General features: G+C 38.4%; 1 protein-coding gene across 1 annotated transcript in view; it reads right to left on the minus strand.

The window, feature by feature from the left end:
• The window catches only part of col4a1 (collagen, type IV, alpha 1), a 115,782-nt gene that overhangs the window by 46,674 nt on the left and 52,084 nt on the right, over nt 1-17,024 (minus strand). Inside the window, exons 2-30 of the mRNA XM_056251805.1 lie at nt 10,386-10,445; nt 9,893-9,982; nt 8,467-8,511; nt 8,280-8,324; nt 8,097-8,159; nt 7,938-7,991; nt 7,726-7,752; nt 7,193-7,270; nt 6,996-7,058; nt 6,828-6,863; nt 6,704-6,742; nt 6,333-6,425; nt 6,165-6,200; nt 5,859-5,918; nt 5,219-5,254; nt 5,024-5,068; nt 4,894-4,926; nt 4,680-4,740; nt 4,560-4,595; nt 4,302-4,448; nt 4,020-4,097; nt 3,852-3,935; nt 3,699-3,769; nt 3,314-3,505; nt 2,988-3,156; nt 2,806-2,898; nt 2,599-2,703; nt 2,168-2,265; nt 1,916-2,066 (exon numbers count right to left, since the gene is read on the minus strand). Of these exons, the coding sequence (XP_056107780.1) occupies nt 1,916-2,066; nt 2,168-2,265; nt 2,599-2,703; nt 2,806-2,898; nt 2,988-3,156; nt 3,314-3,505; nt 3,699-3,769; nt 3,852-3,935; nt 4,020-4,097; nt 4,302-4,448; nt 4,560-4,595; nt 4,680-4,740; nt 4,894-4,926; nt 5,024-5,068; nt 5,219-5,254; nt 5,859-5,918; nt 6,165-6,200; nt 6,333-6,425; nt 6,704-6,742; nt 6,828-6,863; nt 6,996-7,058; nt 7,193-7,270; nt 7,726-7,752; nt 7,938-7,991; nt 8,097-8,159; nt 8,280-8,324; nt 8,467-8,511; nt 9,893-9,982; nt 10,386-10,445 (2,188 nt within the window). The remainder of the gene's footprint in view (nt 1-1,915; nt 2,067-2,167; nt 2,266-2,598; nt 2,704-2,805; nt 2,899-2,987; nt 3,157-3,313; nt 3,506-3,698; nt 3,770-3,851; nt 3,936-4,019; nt 4,098-4,301; nt 4,449-4,559; nt 4,596-4,679; nt 4,741-4,893; nt 4,927-5,023; nt 5,069-5,218; nt 5,255-5,858; nt 5,919-6,164; nt 6,201-6,332; nt 6,426-6,703; nt 6,743-6,827; nt 6,864-6,995; nt 7,059-7,192; nt 7,271-7,725; nt 7,753-7,937; nt 7,992-8,096; nt 8,160-8,279; nt 8,325-8,466; nt 8,512-9,892; nt 9,983-10,385; nt 10,446-17,024) is intronic.

A 17,024-nucleotide genomic window follows, 5' to 3' on the forward strand; every position in this document is an offset into this window, starting at 1 on the left:
TCGACCGAGGGGGAACCCCGTGTCTATGTCTCTTGTGCCTTTTAAAAGAGCTCAATGACCGTGGATGACAAAAATAATCGCAATTAGATAAAATAACCGCAATCAGGCGGTTATTTAATATTCGCGACAGGCCTTGAGCTTGCCATTATGTCTAACTAAGCATTGAATGGACAAACAACCACATATATTTTCACATGCACACACAAACAAAGCAGCTTCCTGAAAACAAAGAAGCTGATGATGTTTAATGCGGGCACCCATTTATAGAAATGCCGGTGCACCAAATGACTAGAGTTCTCAACGGGTCAGGTCGGCCCAACAAACCCGACGGGACCCGCGGGTTCGGGTCGAAAATATTTGCAAATGACTTGGGTCGGGTCGGACCTCGGGCTTAATCTTTTGAATTGTAGAGTGAAAAAAAAATGTATTATTCATCGCTGCTGTTCACTGTAAAGAAAGTCTGGCTGCTGCGTGCAACGTGCATCGCGACGCAAGGGCAGACCTGAAGAAGATGGAGTTGGTGAAAAGTAAACTTGCCGCAGGTGAAATCACCATCGCTCAGGGGCGGCGCCAGATAATTTTTAACGCAGGTACTGAGGGGGTGCTAGATCATTGACAGGGAGCTGCGCAATTATATATATATATACACACACACTATTATTTAAATGAGCAAAATTTATGATGAGATGTGCTCCAGTTCACGTGCAATGCAATCGCGCCTCCTATATCATGATCATTATTGTCTGCAATATTTGCTTCTTATTTATTATATCCAGGCAATTGGTTGATGAAAAATGTATTAAAATTAAGATACAATTTATACAAAACGAAATTCACTTTAAAGAAAGGCTTTCTACAAAACAAAACTTAATTTAGTGGTTCTTAATCATGTCTGACCCATCATATCTTCCGATATATATTGCGCATCTTACTCATGCTGTTCAATTTTCATAATCAGCATAGATGTAAAAGAAACAACAACATTATAATATTTTAACAAAAATGAAACTAAATGCGCTTATTTAATGGCAACAACACATATAGTGGGCCTATATACAGACTATCTAAATATTGAAATTAACATTAACAATGCAGTAGAAGTGCAGTTTATTAATAGTAAATGTTAACTAATCTAATTAAGTGTTACCGATTTTTTTATACACCGATTCAGAGGTCTCGTGAGTTCAGTGGTGAGTTAAAGTGAATGGTTAAAATGAGTCATTCGTTTGCGTATCGGATGTCTAGCCACGGCACACGTTGTGTGATTATCTCGGCATTTTAGGACATCGCACAAGATTTGCGTCAATACAGAAAACATTTAATCACTGGATAGTTTTTTTCGTTTATTGAAATGTGGTTTATGTCAGCTGGATGGGCGGAACGTGGGAGACGTGAGAGTGCGCGCGCGCGCGGCCGGGGCTCTCTCTCTGCGTCAAGCGCAGCAGTCATTCTATTCTACATCACTCACCGATCAAAAGGGTGGCGTCGGGCGTCGGGCCGGGTTCGGGCAGATAATTCATGTTGATGTGTCGGGTTACATCGGGTCCAGGCTATAAAAGCCACGGGCCGGGTCGGGTCGGGTTGTAATTTTCAGGCCCGTTGAGAACTCTACAAATGACATCATATGAAGCATTCCCGTAGCATCAACAAAATGATGCAGTGTTGAGTTCCCTCGAAAGGGAACCTTTTCCTTTTTTTAGAAATGCATCAATGAAACCATCAGGATTTTTTATTTTTTTGTATGTTTTCAAATTTGTGTACACTCATCACTTTCCATGCTTCCTTAACTTCCAAAATCAGTTACAAGGAACAAAAGTAACTGCTAAAAATTCATTAGTCACTTCTCAAAGTACATTTTGAAAACTGGTATATAATCTATTCAAAAGCATTATGTGAAACCAACATATTACTGTACCTTTGATTCCTTGAGGTCCAGGTGGCCCAGTACGTCCCTCAGTTCCAGGAACCCCTGCCATTCCAGGATTACCCTTTTCCCCTGGAAATCCTGACACTCCTTGCAGACCTATGGCACCCTTAGGACCAGGAAGACCCCTGCCAGGTTCACCCTGTATACGATACAGATCAAAATCAATGACAAAGTGACAATTTCTCACCTATTTCAATAAAATATTATACATCAAAATCTAAATGGCAGCCACCATCATACTTTTTGCCCAGGTGTCCCTGCACGACCAGGAAAGCCATCCTGGCCTGGTTGACCAGGTTCTCCTGGTATTCCATTGGGACCTGGAATCCCAGAGTATCCTAGCAGAGGGAATGATGGATAGTTAGAAAACATTACAGATTAGATAACTGAAAAAAAAATTGACACTCATTTATGCAAAAGTAATTGGGACTAAAATGTGCATTCCCTAGAATATGATTAGTCTGATTTCTTTTTTTTCTTTTTTTGCAAGAATATAGTGATCTTGATCATAAAGTATGCCCAACCTAAATCTATATAGCACTTATTTTCCACTGTAGCTGTTGTTATCTATGAACACATTTAGTGTTTCAAAGTTAAAGGTTTCAGTGCTTTAGCACATTTCTCCTTTAAACTTTTAATTTGACTGTTACAGTCTGGCACTTGCAGGTTACCTTTTGGCCCTGGGGGCCCAGGAAGTCCAATTCCTGGCAGCCCAGGGTCACCTTTGTTTCCTGGGAATCCTGGAAGTCCATGTTCACCTTGAAGACCTCTATCACCTGAGTGACAACGTGAAAAAGACGTCAACACAGCCAGCTCTGCATCACACCACTGAGTGCAGTTTTCAAGCAGTATGAAACATTAGCATAACCTGAATTTACCTTGAAGACCAGGTCTGCCAGTCTCTCCACGAGTCCCTGGGGCACCCTGAGGTCCAGGTAAACTTATTACTGTACCAGGTTCACCTTTACTTCCTATAAAGATATTTGGGATTATGGTTATTTTAAAGAGCATAGCATTTACAACCAGTGGATAAGCAATTGTATTACTCTAAATCAATGACCTGGAAATCCTGGCTTTCCTGGTGCACCAGGCAACCCTGAATAGCCTTTTTCACCAGGTTCACCTGGCTGTCCTACACCTGGGATACCTGGGGGACCTCTCTCACCCGGAGGGCCGGTGGTACCATCATCTCCATCCAGGCCACGATCACCCTTAATACCAACTCTAGCCTAATCATAGAAAAGATTTATGAATCAAAATATCTTCTATGGTTAGGGAAAACACTGCAGAATAGACATTGGGGCTTAGATGCACTGTGAATTAGATGCAAAAGTGAATTCAGCTATTTAAGTAAAGAAGTCTTTTTAGTCAGATCTTTGAACTCACAGGCTCTCCCTTGGCTCCAGATTGCCCTGGTTGGCCATCTCTTCCTGGGAGCCCATCAACACCTGGGAATCCTCTGTCTCCAGTAGTACCAGGAAAACCCTTATCTCCTTTCAACCCTGGAGCCACAAATACATCACCAGGTTCACCCTGAGCGCCAGGGGCACCCATTAAACCCGGAGAGCCATCTTGACCCTAAAGTCCAAAGAAATGCAAGAAGAAAGGTAAGATTTGTGCAGACAGGATTTATTGTGTTAACATCCACATTTAACGTAGCCACAGTGCACTACCAATTGAGTTTGTATCCAATCCAATGTTTTTGGTGCCCCAAAATGGACTTTGACATTCTAAGTAAGAAAAGTTATATAACAATATAAAATGTACGTACAGGATTTCCAGCAGGCCCAAAAGGTCCTGGCACACCCTTCTCTCCTTTACTCCCTACTTGTCCAGGAAAACCTAAAATGAAAACATCCAGCATGATGCATAATCTTAGAAAGTCCAAACATACCAAAACAAAGCCTTGCTCATTGCTTCTCACCTTGCTGACCCTTTGGCCCCTGGGGACCAGGCAAACCCGGGGGTCCGGAATCAGTGCACTCTGTGCATTTTTCGCCTTGATCGCCTGAAAGAGTAAAAAAAACTCAGAACCAATTTTGAGGAAACTGAAACTACAGTGAACAAATGGATGACTGAATTACAGCCTCACCTTTCTGTCCCACCTCTCCTTGCAATCCTGTAGGTCCCGGAGGGCCTGGAAGTCCTTTTTCAATATTACAGTCTTCATCTAAAATAAACAAGATTAATGCCAATTATATTTTGCAATGGACAATCAAAGGAACCACACAATCATCTTCACACATTGTGTCTTATTATTATTAGCCTCTTACCAGAAATGACATAATCACTCCATTCATTCCATGAGGTATTTGAGTTATGATTATTATCACAGCATGACAAAAACAGTAATTTATGTTTAAGATGTTCTTACTGATCGGCCCTGGTAATCCGGGTGGGCCGGGTTGTCCAGCAGCTCCGTTTGGACCTTTAAGAGACACTCCATCAGCTCCTTTATCTCCCTTCTGGCCAATCTCTCCAGGAAGGCCAGGAAGTCCAGTAGGACCCTCAATATATCCACCTGCAGTCAACCATGGACATAAGGGTAAGTATCATCATTACTGTGAACTATTGTACTAAATTATACCAACCTAATTCTACATAACACTTTATCAAAGTGTGCTTCTCTCACCTGGGGGACCAGGATACCCACGCTCTCCCGGATAACCTGATGAATGAAGAAAACAGATGAACCGATAAAAAGACTGCACAATTTGACAGGACAACCGCATAAGGACAAGACATCAATCACCTGTCTCTCCTTCTGCTCCGGGGGGACCAGGAGGACCAGGAGGGCCAGGACGACCAAAACCCTGTAAGATAATTATTATCATTAGTAGCTACCAGTCCATAACATTGTTCTAAGTGAATTAGGTGTGGCAAGTAGTGTGTGGCTTTGTTAGTCATCAGTACAGTTTCAGTACTGCAGCCGTTATCTGAGTTTGAAGTATTTTGGAACCACTTACATATCCTGGTGGTCCTTTTTCTCCTTTGTCACCCTAACATGAACCAAAATCATAATTGAAATAAATAAAAATAAAAAATGCATTTTATGTCTAGAGTTACAGCATGCCCCTCCAAGATGGGATTTCTTACCTTTAAGCCATTATACCCAGAAGTACCAGGGAAGCCACTTTCCCCCTATCACAAACAAAGGGTTTAAAAAATAATCTTATTCAATGTGATTTAAGTATTTGAAATAAGAGAGTACAATTAACCATTATCAAATCTGAAATAATAGCTGGCAACAGGTAACTGCACTGCTCAAGACATTGTCCAAGATCACCATACCTTTTCCCCACTCAGTCCATCTTTTCCTGGTTTACCCTTGAAAAAAACAAAAACAAGTGAAGCTCAGATTTCACATAACAAATAAAACACTCTCCTATGATGAAAAGGTCAACAATAATATATTTACATCATACAACTACACAATCACAACAATCATACAATCACAATTAATACAAAACAAGATGTACAGTGGAGGAAAGTCTGGGATTCAAAGCCTGCAAATTAACAATGTTTTATTTTATTTTATTTTATGGTCTTAATACAATTATTTAAGATTGATTATTGTGACTCTTTGTACAGATGGTCAGATGTTCTTTCTTCAATGCTCTCTGGATCTTTCTTAAATCATGATCATCAGGTTTTAAACCAACTTGTTGAGTTCATGCAGCTCAAGTGCTGTTGTCATTAAAGCAAAAGAGAACTAAATTTCACTTTTTAAATTATTTTTTTAATCTACTTATTCTGATAATATAATTTATAATTATACAAAAAAAAAGACACTATTAAATTATTAAAACACAATATAACACATTTTTGCTATTGGTCTAGGAAATGTTGACCCCACTGTTAAAGCTGAGTGATTTGTGATTAATGTATTATGTAAGTAAGCATTTATTATGTTCTTGTACAAGTCACTTACTATTGGTCCTGGTGGTCCTTGTTCACCTTTGATTCCATTTTGATGTGGTGCACAAAAACCCTTGGTGCAGAGGACAAATGTTAAATTAATATTTATTACTATTCCTTAAAACTTGTAGACAAACTCATAAATTCAAAGATTCAAACAACATCACAAGGTTAAGTTTTGTTTTACAGGTCATATATAAAAATATATAAAAAAATATACAATGACACATTTTATAATATATTTATAATTATAAAATTGATTCTGTACAATCCAGTTGTATTTGTTTATAGAGTTACACAATTGTGTGCTGTCACTTACTTTTTCTCCTTGGTCTCCTTTAGAGCCTGTTTCACCCTAGAAAACATGCAAAGCACAAGGAACACTTAGCAGTATAACTTAGATCAAATAAATGTAGACCCAAAATATTTGGACACCTAAGCCACACAAAAATGTATACATTTCATAGGGGATTTGATGATATCATACCATTGGTCCAGGAATATAAATTATTGTGCCAGGGCCTTCAAATTCATCTTGTCTCCCTGGTGGACCAGGGGGACCGGTTAAACCTTGTTGTCCCTGAAAAGAGAAACAGGGATGATCATGATAATGAGTGAGACTAAACCAGGAAAGATGCTGATCAGCTTTGATAATGCAATATGTGGGGGTGTTATCTGACAAATGGGGTACAGAGTTTTATTCTAATGATTGTTTGTATTATGTTGCCAACTTCAAGTCATGTTCAATAGTAAGAAGCACACAAATGTATCCTTCTAAGGCAGAATTTGTTACAACCTATGAAGCACATGCTGCAAGTGCCACTAAAGGTTATGAGCCAATAGTTTCCCAGAACTCACCTTTTCTCCTTTCTCACCAAGAAATGTCAGCTTGTCACCCTGCAACAAGAACCGGTAAGTCAGCCTCTAGTCACAAACTCTAGACACAAACATTATCATCTATGCAAAAGATTTCAGATGTTACCGGCTCTCCCTTTTGACCAGTTTCGCCAGGCCTTCCCTTCAAAGACAAATGGCATGGTGTGAGATTCAGAAAAATGGCATGGTGTGAGATTCAGGTGAGAGTTCACTGGTGTCGGTTTATTATGTTTTAGTCTATAATTTGTTTTAGAGATTTTAACTTTAGACTCACAGGAGGTCCAATTGGTCCAGGTGGGCCGAGTGGCCCTTGTTGTCCAGGATATCCTTTTTGCCCCTAAAAAAATGAAAAGAGAATCAGATAAAAGTTATGGAAACATGTTAAAGCATACAACAGGCAATACAATATAAATGGTAAATGCACATTTTCAATATGAACACAAAAAGGGGCATTGAAATTAAAATCCGTACTGGTGAACCGAGTGGTCCTGGCAAGCCCCTGTCTCCTTTTTGAGGGATGGGTACCCCAATAACACCACCTGGATCTCCCTATGAGAGTGAAATATTCACACAAAAAAAATCACTACACCATTTTCAAGACACACATCAATGACTAATGAACTATACTGCTTGACCAATGCTATCTCACAACCAATTCGTACGAGGTGGCTAATTAACCTCACTCACCTTCATACGAATTGGGCAACTTGTAAAATATGTACGATTTAGCAAAAATCGTACAAATTCATACAAACTCCCTCTTAAAATACGTACGAATTGCCGTGAGATTGGGTTGGCTTGACAGAAGAATTGTTTTTTTTCTTGGTGATTACCACCATTTTATAAAAGCAACTAGGCACTCGAGGCCGTACGTAATAGTAATTTTACCATGGTTAGGGTTCATTTAGGCACTCTTCATGCTTTATGTTGTGCATATGTTGTGCATGGGTAAGATTGCAGATTTTCAACTACCTTTATATATTGCTTTAAAATGGGTTTCATACCTTTACTCCCCTCAAACCTGGAATACCCTAAGGAAGATTCAGAAAGATATATGTTAAGTCAGGAATCTGTTGTTGGTCTGGATTAACATTGTACAATAAGTTATAACACATACTACAAGATGAAAGTTTTTATCTAATGGCACAGTTTATTAAGCACTGATATAAATTTGACATATTAGAGTTATATGACATGACATAAAAACTAATCATACTGGTGGTCCCTGCAGTCCTGGAACACCTGGAATTCCATCAAAACCACGCTCCCCCTAGAAAACACAAAATAAATCCTATATTGATCCTCAATTCCCAATTGACTCACTTTAAATAAAAAAATCATAGGTCTCATCAAAAACACAACAAACATTTTGTACCTTGGTTCCATTGCAGCCGGGAATTCCATGAGGTCCAGGTGCGCCTTCTAGACCTGGAAGACCCTGTAGAATATCAAAACAATAGCAGAAACATACAGAGATGCAGTTTTGTTTTCCAAAAATTCATGATATTCATTCATGATGATCAATTTTCTCCAAAAAAAGACTCTCAGTTCAACTTACTGGAATACCTGGGCGTCCTGGGAAACCTGCCACACCGGGTGGGCCCTACAAAAGAAACATCTATATGCTATAATGATGTAAAAGTACATATTGCAGTGCTGCTATAATGTAACATTTTTGTCTTTTCTTTTTTTATCACTCTTACAAAATATGACTATATGTTTACAAGACAAGAGCAGACACTTACTCTGCTTCCTTTCATTCCTGGAGCTCCTGACTCCCCTGTATCTCCCTGGAAGAAAACATAAAACATATTAAAAGAACACTGCAATTCATATTTGCTTTTGCTTACTCACCCTAAAATTGTCTATAGTTATAATAGCAAAGTGTTGGTTGCCATTTGTAAAACCTATAGGGTGACTTTTTTGTGCTTTTCAAAAATGAGAATACTATTACTTTTAATGGTAAAAACTGAAATAAAGTTATTAACTCTAGTTATTGTGTGAACCATTCATCTGGGTATATACCGTATACTATTTACAAAACTTGTTAGATATTAAAAATTATTATATTCAGAAATTAGCATTTACTTTTATTTATAAATGTATAAAATAAGTATTGTTCATTGTTAGTTCATGATACCTAATGCATTTGTAACACATTTTCTGTTATTTGTCTTAGTTTCATTTTCATAGACTTCTAGTTTGTTTGTTTCCTCTTTCCTTTTTTTCTAGTTCCCGCTAGTCTTTTGTTGTGATAGTAACTAATTTGATTCATGCATGCTCCTCTTTAGTTTGTTAATGCTATAGTTGTGTTAGTTTGCCTGCCTGGGTTTGAGTTTACTCTTGTGGTTTATTAAAGACTTTCTGAACCTATTCTTCTTCATTGTATGTTCTTGCAACTGTGCATGTCAGCATTAACCAATGTTAATGTGCCTAGTTGTAAAGTGTTTAATTGAGCTCACAAACTCTTTTGGCTAAGGCTTTGTGCTTTGCTGGAGTAATGTGTGCTTCTATATGGTTTGCACCTTTATATGGCACTGACACATGTTAGCTTTGCAGGTGATCCTGACCAGGATGAAAGGATTTTTGCGAAATTATTATTCTTTTTTGTTTATGTAGATGGAGTCAGCCATTTGCTAATGTACCTGAAGCTGTGCTGCACTTTTTAGGCCAGTTTCACACATACTGGGTGAGCGAGGCGTTTAAATATCAGTGAATGGGGTGAGTTCTGAAATGTGACAACACACAGCTCATGTTCCCAGTGGGTTTGCTGTAATCTGTAAATACGAGTGTATGTGATATGTGGATCTGCTGTTCCGCTTGCTGAAGTTGATGATAGAATAGTAGTTCGAACAATAGCGTTAAGGCATTGTGCATAATCGACCAATTGTGATGTGCAAGAAGGCGGGATCTACAAAGAACCGTCAAAGCATTGCAAGTATGCATATATAGAATGTATGAGGACTTTAGAGATTAGAAACAAAACCAAAAAACAGACATTTTAGGCAGTTTGGAAGTTCCGACCGGACACTTTGTTAAGGTCTGAAAATGAGGGTATTAAAGCAAAACCAGTTGAGAACCATTGCACTGTAGTCACACTCTCCAAAAAAGGAAACTTTCGAATAGCAAATAGTCTTTTAAAATGACTTCAAAATCAGTATTGTACTTCACCTTTGGTCCCATTGGCCCTGGGGGGCCCTCGTGACCTTGCAATCCAGGAAATCCGACATGGCCCATTAAACCAGGGAGCCCAACCTCACCCTAATAAGGAAGAACAAAGGCTGATGATTTCAATGACCTTATATGTCAGAGTATATGCTGTTAACAGAACAGCACCACAAGATGGCGCAACAGATCCTTCATTGTAGGATCAGTGCTCAGACATTATGAACTACATACAAATATAATGAATGGCACACACTCAAGTGATCACTGTGTTCTTGTGCTGGGTGTGCACAGTTCATGCTGTATTACAATGTTTAACAATATACTTTTTTTTATAACTAGTATAATGCTTGATCCCTACTTTAATCTTTACTTTCACACTCCCTCCTCAAGTCTAATTTGACCTCGTCTACTAGGTCAAAGTGCTAGTGAAGATGTCTGAAAGAAACAATATAAAAAACAGGTGAGATGTGCAGGAACCAGAGGAAAACATACTCACCTTTGCGCCTTTAACACCACTGCAGTCACATCCGCCACATGAAGACCCCGAGCATCCTCCCTGCAAGAAAGAAAATGTCAAGTTTCACACTGAACCACTTGGAGACAGTAAACACATGACATTGGCATTGGCACCAGGTTCCTAAAGGAGATGCCTGTGAAGGACAAGAGATTTGGACTGAATCAGGGGTGACACAAGGGTGGTTGGCACTGGGCCAGTAAGTCAGCACTGGCAGAATGAACCAATGGCTTGCATACTGTATATGCACATCATTTCGTATTTATTTACAGTGGCGTAAATTTGATTTAAAAAGTGGGTGGGATAGGAGTCAGGGAATGGGGGGTGGGGCAACAATAACAATTGCAGAAAAAATAGCATTACAATGTCCAGAAATCAATTTCAATAGTACAATTATGTACTGTAATTATCTGTGGGTCTGCAGCAATACAGTTTTTAATAACCGAGATGCAGTCGACATAAATTTTACCCAGCCAAACTATATGTAAAAAAGATTTAAATTAGATATAGACACAAGCTCTTTTTGTGGTGCCCCTAGTGAAACTGCACTTTATTTATTTATGTATTTATTGTTTGTTTGTTGTTGTTGTATTGTTTTTTTTTAGTTTATAGACCAAAATGTGCTTTTAGGATTCTCAGTGTTGTTTAAGAATGTGTTGTTTGGTTTTTATAACATGGACCAAAAAAAAAAGAGAGTATTTTACTATTAATATTTTATTGCTCCTTGCCACATATATTGTAGTAAATTCAGTGATAAAAAAAAACCTTTTCATTGTCTTTAAAAAAAAGATATCGAGCAATTTATCCTATTTCATCTTCGAAGTACTCCAAAGCAAAATAAAAGATAGTAAACCTGTGCTGCCTTTTTAATTTATTTTGTTAAAGTATGCAGTATGTTTTAAATGTAATATTTATTTAGTTGTTTGTTTGTTTGCTTATTGCCCTTGCTTGCTTGCTTGTCCTTCCCACTTTTTAGTACCATATTATATAGTACTATATTTAATCTGTACATTTGCATTTGTGCTTCATGTATATTTTTGGGGTACATTGGAAATAAAAAATACAGATAAAGTCTACACCACATAACACACAATTGTGTGATGGGTGATTTTAACCAAGTGAACATCCTTGTTGATCCTGGAACAAAATTCCATCAGATTTGAGGGATACGTTTACAGTTAATGTTATGTTAAAGGGATACTCCACTTTTTTTGGAAATAGGCTTATTTTACAACTCCCCCAGAGGTAAACTGTTGAGTTTTACCGTTTTTGAATCCATTCAGCCGATCTCCGGTTCTGGCGGTACCACTTTTAGCATAGCTTAGCATAGATCATTGAAGTGGACAAGACCATTAGCATTTCTCAAAAAAAAAATGACCAAAGAGTTTCGATATTTTTCCTATTTAAAACTTGACTCTTCTGTAGTTACATCGTGCACTAAGACCGACAGAAAATGTTAAGTTGCGATTTTCTAGGCTGATATGGCTAGGAACTATACTCTCATTCCCGCGTAGTAATCAAGAAACTTTACTGCCGTACCATGAGTGCACCAGGCGTAATGATATGACGCCAGTGTTGCCAGATTGGGCGGGTTCCCGCCCAATTGGGCGGTTTTGAATTTGATTGTGCGGGTAAAAAAGGGTTTGGGCGGGTGGTCAAAATTTGGGCTGGTTTGGGATCATTTCGGCGGTTTTCAAACATCTACATTTTAAAGTCTAATTGGTGAAAAAAAACGAAACTAAAGTGCATGTAGTCCATAAAATCAGTCATCATGACATTACTGTACACACACGCTCATGCAGAGTCAGCTGGCGTTAGTGTTGACATCACCGACGAGCACGCACTTTTAGCCAATCAGCGATCCGCAGGCAGACGCGATTGAGCGCGAGAAGTTGTAGCTGTATATTAAAGTGATCGCTAAGGCAAAGTGACATAGCCTACTATACAAAAGAGTGTACAGTAGTGAGCAACTCTAAAAAACGCACACGTGGAAGGAGATCACTCTATGGTGAATATAACTCTGAGAGGAGAGCACAGTTGAATGACTTGAATTGAAATCAAAAATGGGACGATTCCTGTCCATGTCATATGTGCACACTAGCCTAACCAAACATCTGCAACTTTACACCATCCAGACTGCACTCTACTTGTCCCTGACAGCTGCTGAAAAAGGTTTGAATCAACGATGAATCCGTTTTGACTGCTAAATTCTGCGTTATGTTCTGCAAATGTGTACTTCCGAGGGTTAAAGTCATCGGTTCATTTCTTGATTGCCGTTTTGACAGTGTCCACCTGGACATTTTAGTCATATTGGCTAATTCTCCTTAATTATTGCCCTGTTTTGATCTGTTTTGCTGGAAATTTTTTTTATTTTTTATTTTATTTTATCATCGTTATTTTGTTTTAAGGAGATACAAATTGTGCTTATCAACCTTAAATGACATGGTAATGAAATTATATCACATTATTTTGGCAGTAAAAATTTGGGCGGTTTTTTCTTGTAGTGGGCGGGTTTTGGTGAGCTTTTGGGCTGGAAATCACCGTCCCAATCTGGCAACACTGTATGACGCAGCGCCTGAAAATAGTCCCCAGCTCGGTAACTTCCAACGTGACAGGGACTAAGTGCCTGCGCCTGCTGCACTCATGGTACGGCAGTAAAGTTTCTTGATTACTTGATTACGATGTAACTACAGAAGAGTCAAGTTTTAAATAGGAAAAATATCGAAACTTTTTGGTCATTTTTTTTTGAGAAATGCTAATGGTCTTGTCCACTTCAATGATGTATGCTAAGCTATGCTAAAAGTGGTACCGCCAGAACCGGAGATCGGCTGAATGGATTCAAAAACGGTAAAACTCAACAGTTTAACTCTGGGGGAGTTGTAAAATAAGCCTATTTCCAAAAAAAGTGGAGTATCCCTTTAAGGCTTACAACAAGGGTTAGAGCATTAGGGCTAAAACATTCTTATTCACCTACGATTTCCCTCTGCTGGTAGGGAAAAGTACTGGATAAGGTTATGTTGAGGTTTACGGTTTTTGGTTTTTGGACAGGAATGTTATTCCAGGATCAACAAAAGATGTCTTACTTGGCAAAAAGGAAGCTTAGTTGGAACTATTTATTCATGCAGTGTTGGGAAATATCTAATCCCTACGCTACTGACTTACATGTTCAGTATAGCTTGAAAAAAGCTAAGCTGCTTTCAAAACAGTGTAGCTTTTTCAGTAACAATCTACCTTTTCCAACAATTAGTGTTGTTATGCAACCAAACTTTGATGTACACTGTAAACTCCCATTGTATTGCGTGTACACCAAACAAACAAACACACCCTCTGCTCTCTTTTACACACGTAGATCTGGACAGTCCGACTCATTAATGAATCAGTTCGTTCTAAACGTACCTCTTTTCATATTAACCTAAACGGTTATCTCTCATATGTAGCTCTTGCAAGTTCATTCAGACGGTTATTGTAAACGAATTAATACAAAGATTCACAGATTGAACTGAATTGTTCTTGTTATTGTACATTTAATTGTGCAGTTACACTTTGGGCTGTATAACATAAGCAAAAGTTGTCTTATATAAGCTAAAGAAAGGGTTACAGTTTCAAATGAATAAATCTTGAAGGTTTTTGCAGAATAGAGGTCCACATTTGCATTGCATTTGCATTTTACTCTAATGTTGTGTCTCAACGTCAAATGATGACTCAGGAAAGAAATATTACTTCCATTTAATTTGTTGCATAAAGGAAAGGTCAAGTCAAGTAGATTGTTGTATACATTATCCTGTTTAGTATTCTCTAGTATACTTCACATTTCAGCAAATGTAGATCATCTACTCATTTGACCCATAAGAGAGAGTTCCTATAAAGTTTTACTACAGTCCCTGTGGATTTTACCTATAGACCTGATACCACGCATGCATAAAAAAACCCCACAAAAAATCGGAAAGGGTGTGTTCATCAAAATTAAAATTCTGCCATTAAAGGGATAGCTCATCCAAAAATTAAAACCATTTACTCACCCTCAAGATGTTTCAAACCTGTATGAGTTTCTTTCTCATAACCAAACAGTTGATGGGCCCCATTGACTTCCATAGTAGGAAATAAAAGTACTATGGAAGTCAATGGGTGCAGTCAACTGTCTGGTTACCAACATTCTTCAAAATATCTTCTTTTATGTTCAACACACTCACCCTCATGTTGTTTCAAACACATAAGACTTTTTTTATCTTCGGAACCAAATGAAGATATTTTTACACAATCGCTTTCTGTGATGAACAGATTTAATCTAGGCTTTTATTCACATATAAATATTGATCAGCGTATGTAGAGCAATTCGATTTGGTAAATGGAAGCTCAAGAATGACGTACGAAAACCAAAAAGGCTCACCCCAGCATATTTGATCTTCCGCAAGAACAATGCATATGGTTAAGCTTCACCAAATGTAAGTGTTCTATGCATGTTTGCTGATTAATATTTATATGTGAATGAAAGCCTAAATTAAATCTGTTCATCATATAAAGTGATCAGGTCTCTTCAGATGTCTTGGATTAAACTGCTTGATTCATATGGATTTATTTTACAAACTCTTATGCTCGTTTTGAAGTGTCAAGAGTTTTGGATGAAAAGACTTTCAATTGAGGGACAGACTTAGATTTCATTCAAATTATCTTCATATGTGTTTTCGAAATTAAACAAAAGTATTATGGGTTTGGAACGACATGAGAGTGAGTAATAGATGACAGAGTTTTCATTTTCGGGTGAACTAACCCTTTAATATAATGCATACTTCAGAAAATGTAAGAGTAGTATGTTATTATTGTACCAACATTTTTATGATATAAAGGCACAACAGAGCTTGCTGCATTGCACTACAAAGATGGAATATGACTTGAATATTTGATGAACTGTAAGGTGAAAATTGTGTATAATAGCTCAAGTCAAGACATTTATTTACAAGCTAACTGTTGTAAACACTGAAAATTAGTATGACAAAAAACATGTACAAGAACTCTCTCTCACACTCTCTCTCTCTCTCTCTCTCTCTCTCTCTCTCTCTCTCTCTCTCTCTCTCTCTCTCTCTCTCTCTCTCTCTCTCTCTCTCTCTCTCTCTCTCTCTCTCTCTCTCTCTCTCTCTCTCTCTCTCTCTCTCTCTCTCTCTCTCTCTCTCTCTCTCTCTCTCACACACACATTGTATTGTATGTTACCATGGAGATAAAACAAGTAGTTGGCATGCATACAGATTGTTTGGTCTATAGGCCTACTGAAAGATTACAGATATCATGGAGAGGGTCTTGTACATCCAAACAGAGGCATCAGGCCAAGAATTTAACAGACCTGTTCTTCTGTTAAGACCCTAATAAAGGCCTCTCTCTATATCACTAGATGGACAGCTGGTCTAAGCATGATACTGGACCCTGGGAAACCATTTCTTCCATCCATGCATCCCTCTATCATTGCAGTCGTTCTCCCGCTCACGTGTGAGGCAGGCAGCCAAATGTCTGCACATCTGGAGAAGCAGGCCTGGCGAGGACTAGCACCAGCTGCCGGGGTCGGGTCTGAGACCGCACTGCCCCCACCGTGAGCCCTCCTAAAGGCCTAACTGAATCAGCATGTGGGTGCTGAGGACCATGAGAAACACCGCTTTCAGTCTCAAATATCGGCTCTGGCGTGACCCACTCTGGCCATTTCTACAAAAAGCCCGCCATCCCTGGAGTGTAATTTCCGTATGTGAACAGACCGTGTTCTGGCTATAATGTGAGATCTGACATTCCTAATGCAATCTCAGTGCCAATGAGAGGCATTCTTCCAGCAATTCACAGACAAGCTGACAAAAATATATCCCTTTTTTCTACAAGGGAACTGAATGTCTTGTAAGTAGAATGCCCACTCTCTCACTCTCTCACACACACACACACATACACACTCACACACCGCCCACGCGCGCGCGCACGCGCACACGCACACACACACACACACACACACACACACACTATCCCGCCTGTTTTTGAACAGTTAAACATAGTGCTGACCTACTTCTTAACAGTCAGCCAGTCTATTAAAACAAGTAGGTACTTTCCAGCAACAAGCCACTGGCATTTCAGGACTTATTTAAAGCATTTTTGTAAGGCACAAATGCCATGTTTTTGTTGTCAACATTATTAAATATGTTAGTATGAAAAGTAGGCCAGTTTCTTGCTGTACCCAACAATTTAAATAAAACAGCAATGTCATCATAATCTGTTAAATTTATACTACAAACATCTTATTATTAACATTTAAAATACCAAAAGAAAACAATATTTAGCTATCTCAAAATGCATTTTATGTACAACACTGTTATTGCAGGATTTCCTTCAATTAGAAAAAAAGTTAACATTTTATATAACTGTGACAACCAAGAAGAAACATAATCTGGATTTTTTTTTTTTTTGGTTACACATTTTTTTGATGGTCCCTTTTGAACATTCTGTTGACTATAAGTAAGTTTGCAACTACATGTCAACTAACTCTCATTAGAGTATTAGATGGCTGTCTACTTACAGTTTTTCTCGATTGTTTACACACATTTTCTGAAAGCATGCCTCATACTCTCAGAACTCTACACACAAATAAAAAAAAAA

This window comes from Rhinichthys klamathensis, unplaced genomic scaffold (assembly GCF_029890125.1).
Source record: "Rhinichthys klamathensis goyatoka isolate OS25496 unplaced genomic scaffold, OSU_Roscu_1.1 h1tg000090l_1, whole genome shotgun sequence".
In the NCBI taxonomy this organism is placed as follows: Eukaryota; Metazoa; Chordata; class Actinopteri; order Cypriniformes; family Leuciscidae; genus Rhinichthys; species Rhinichthys klamathensis.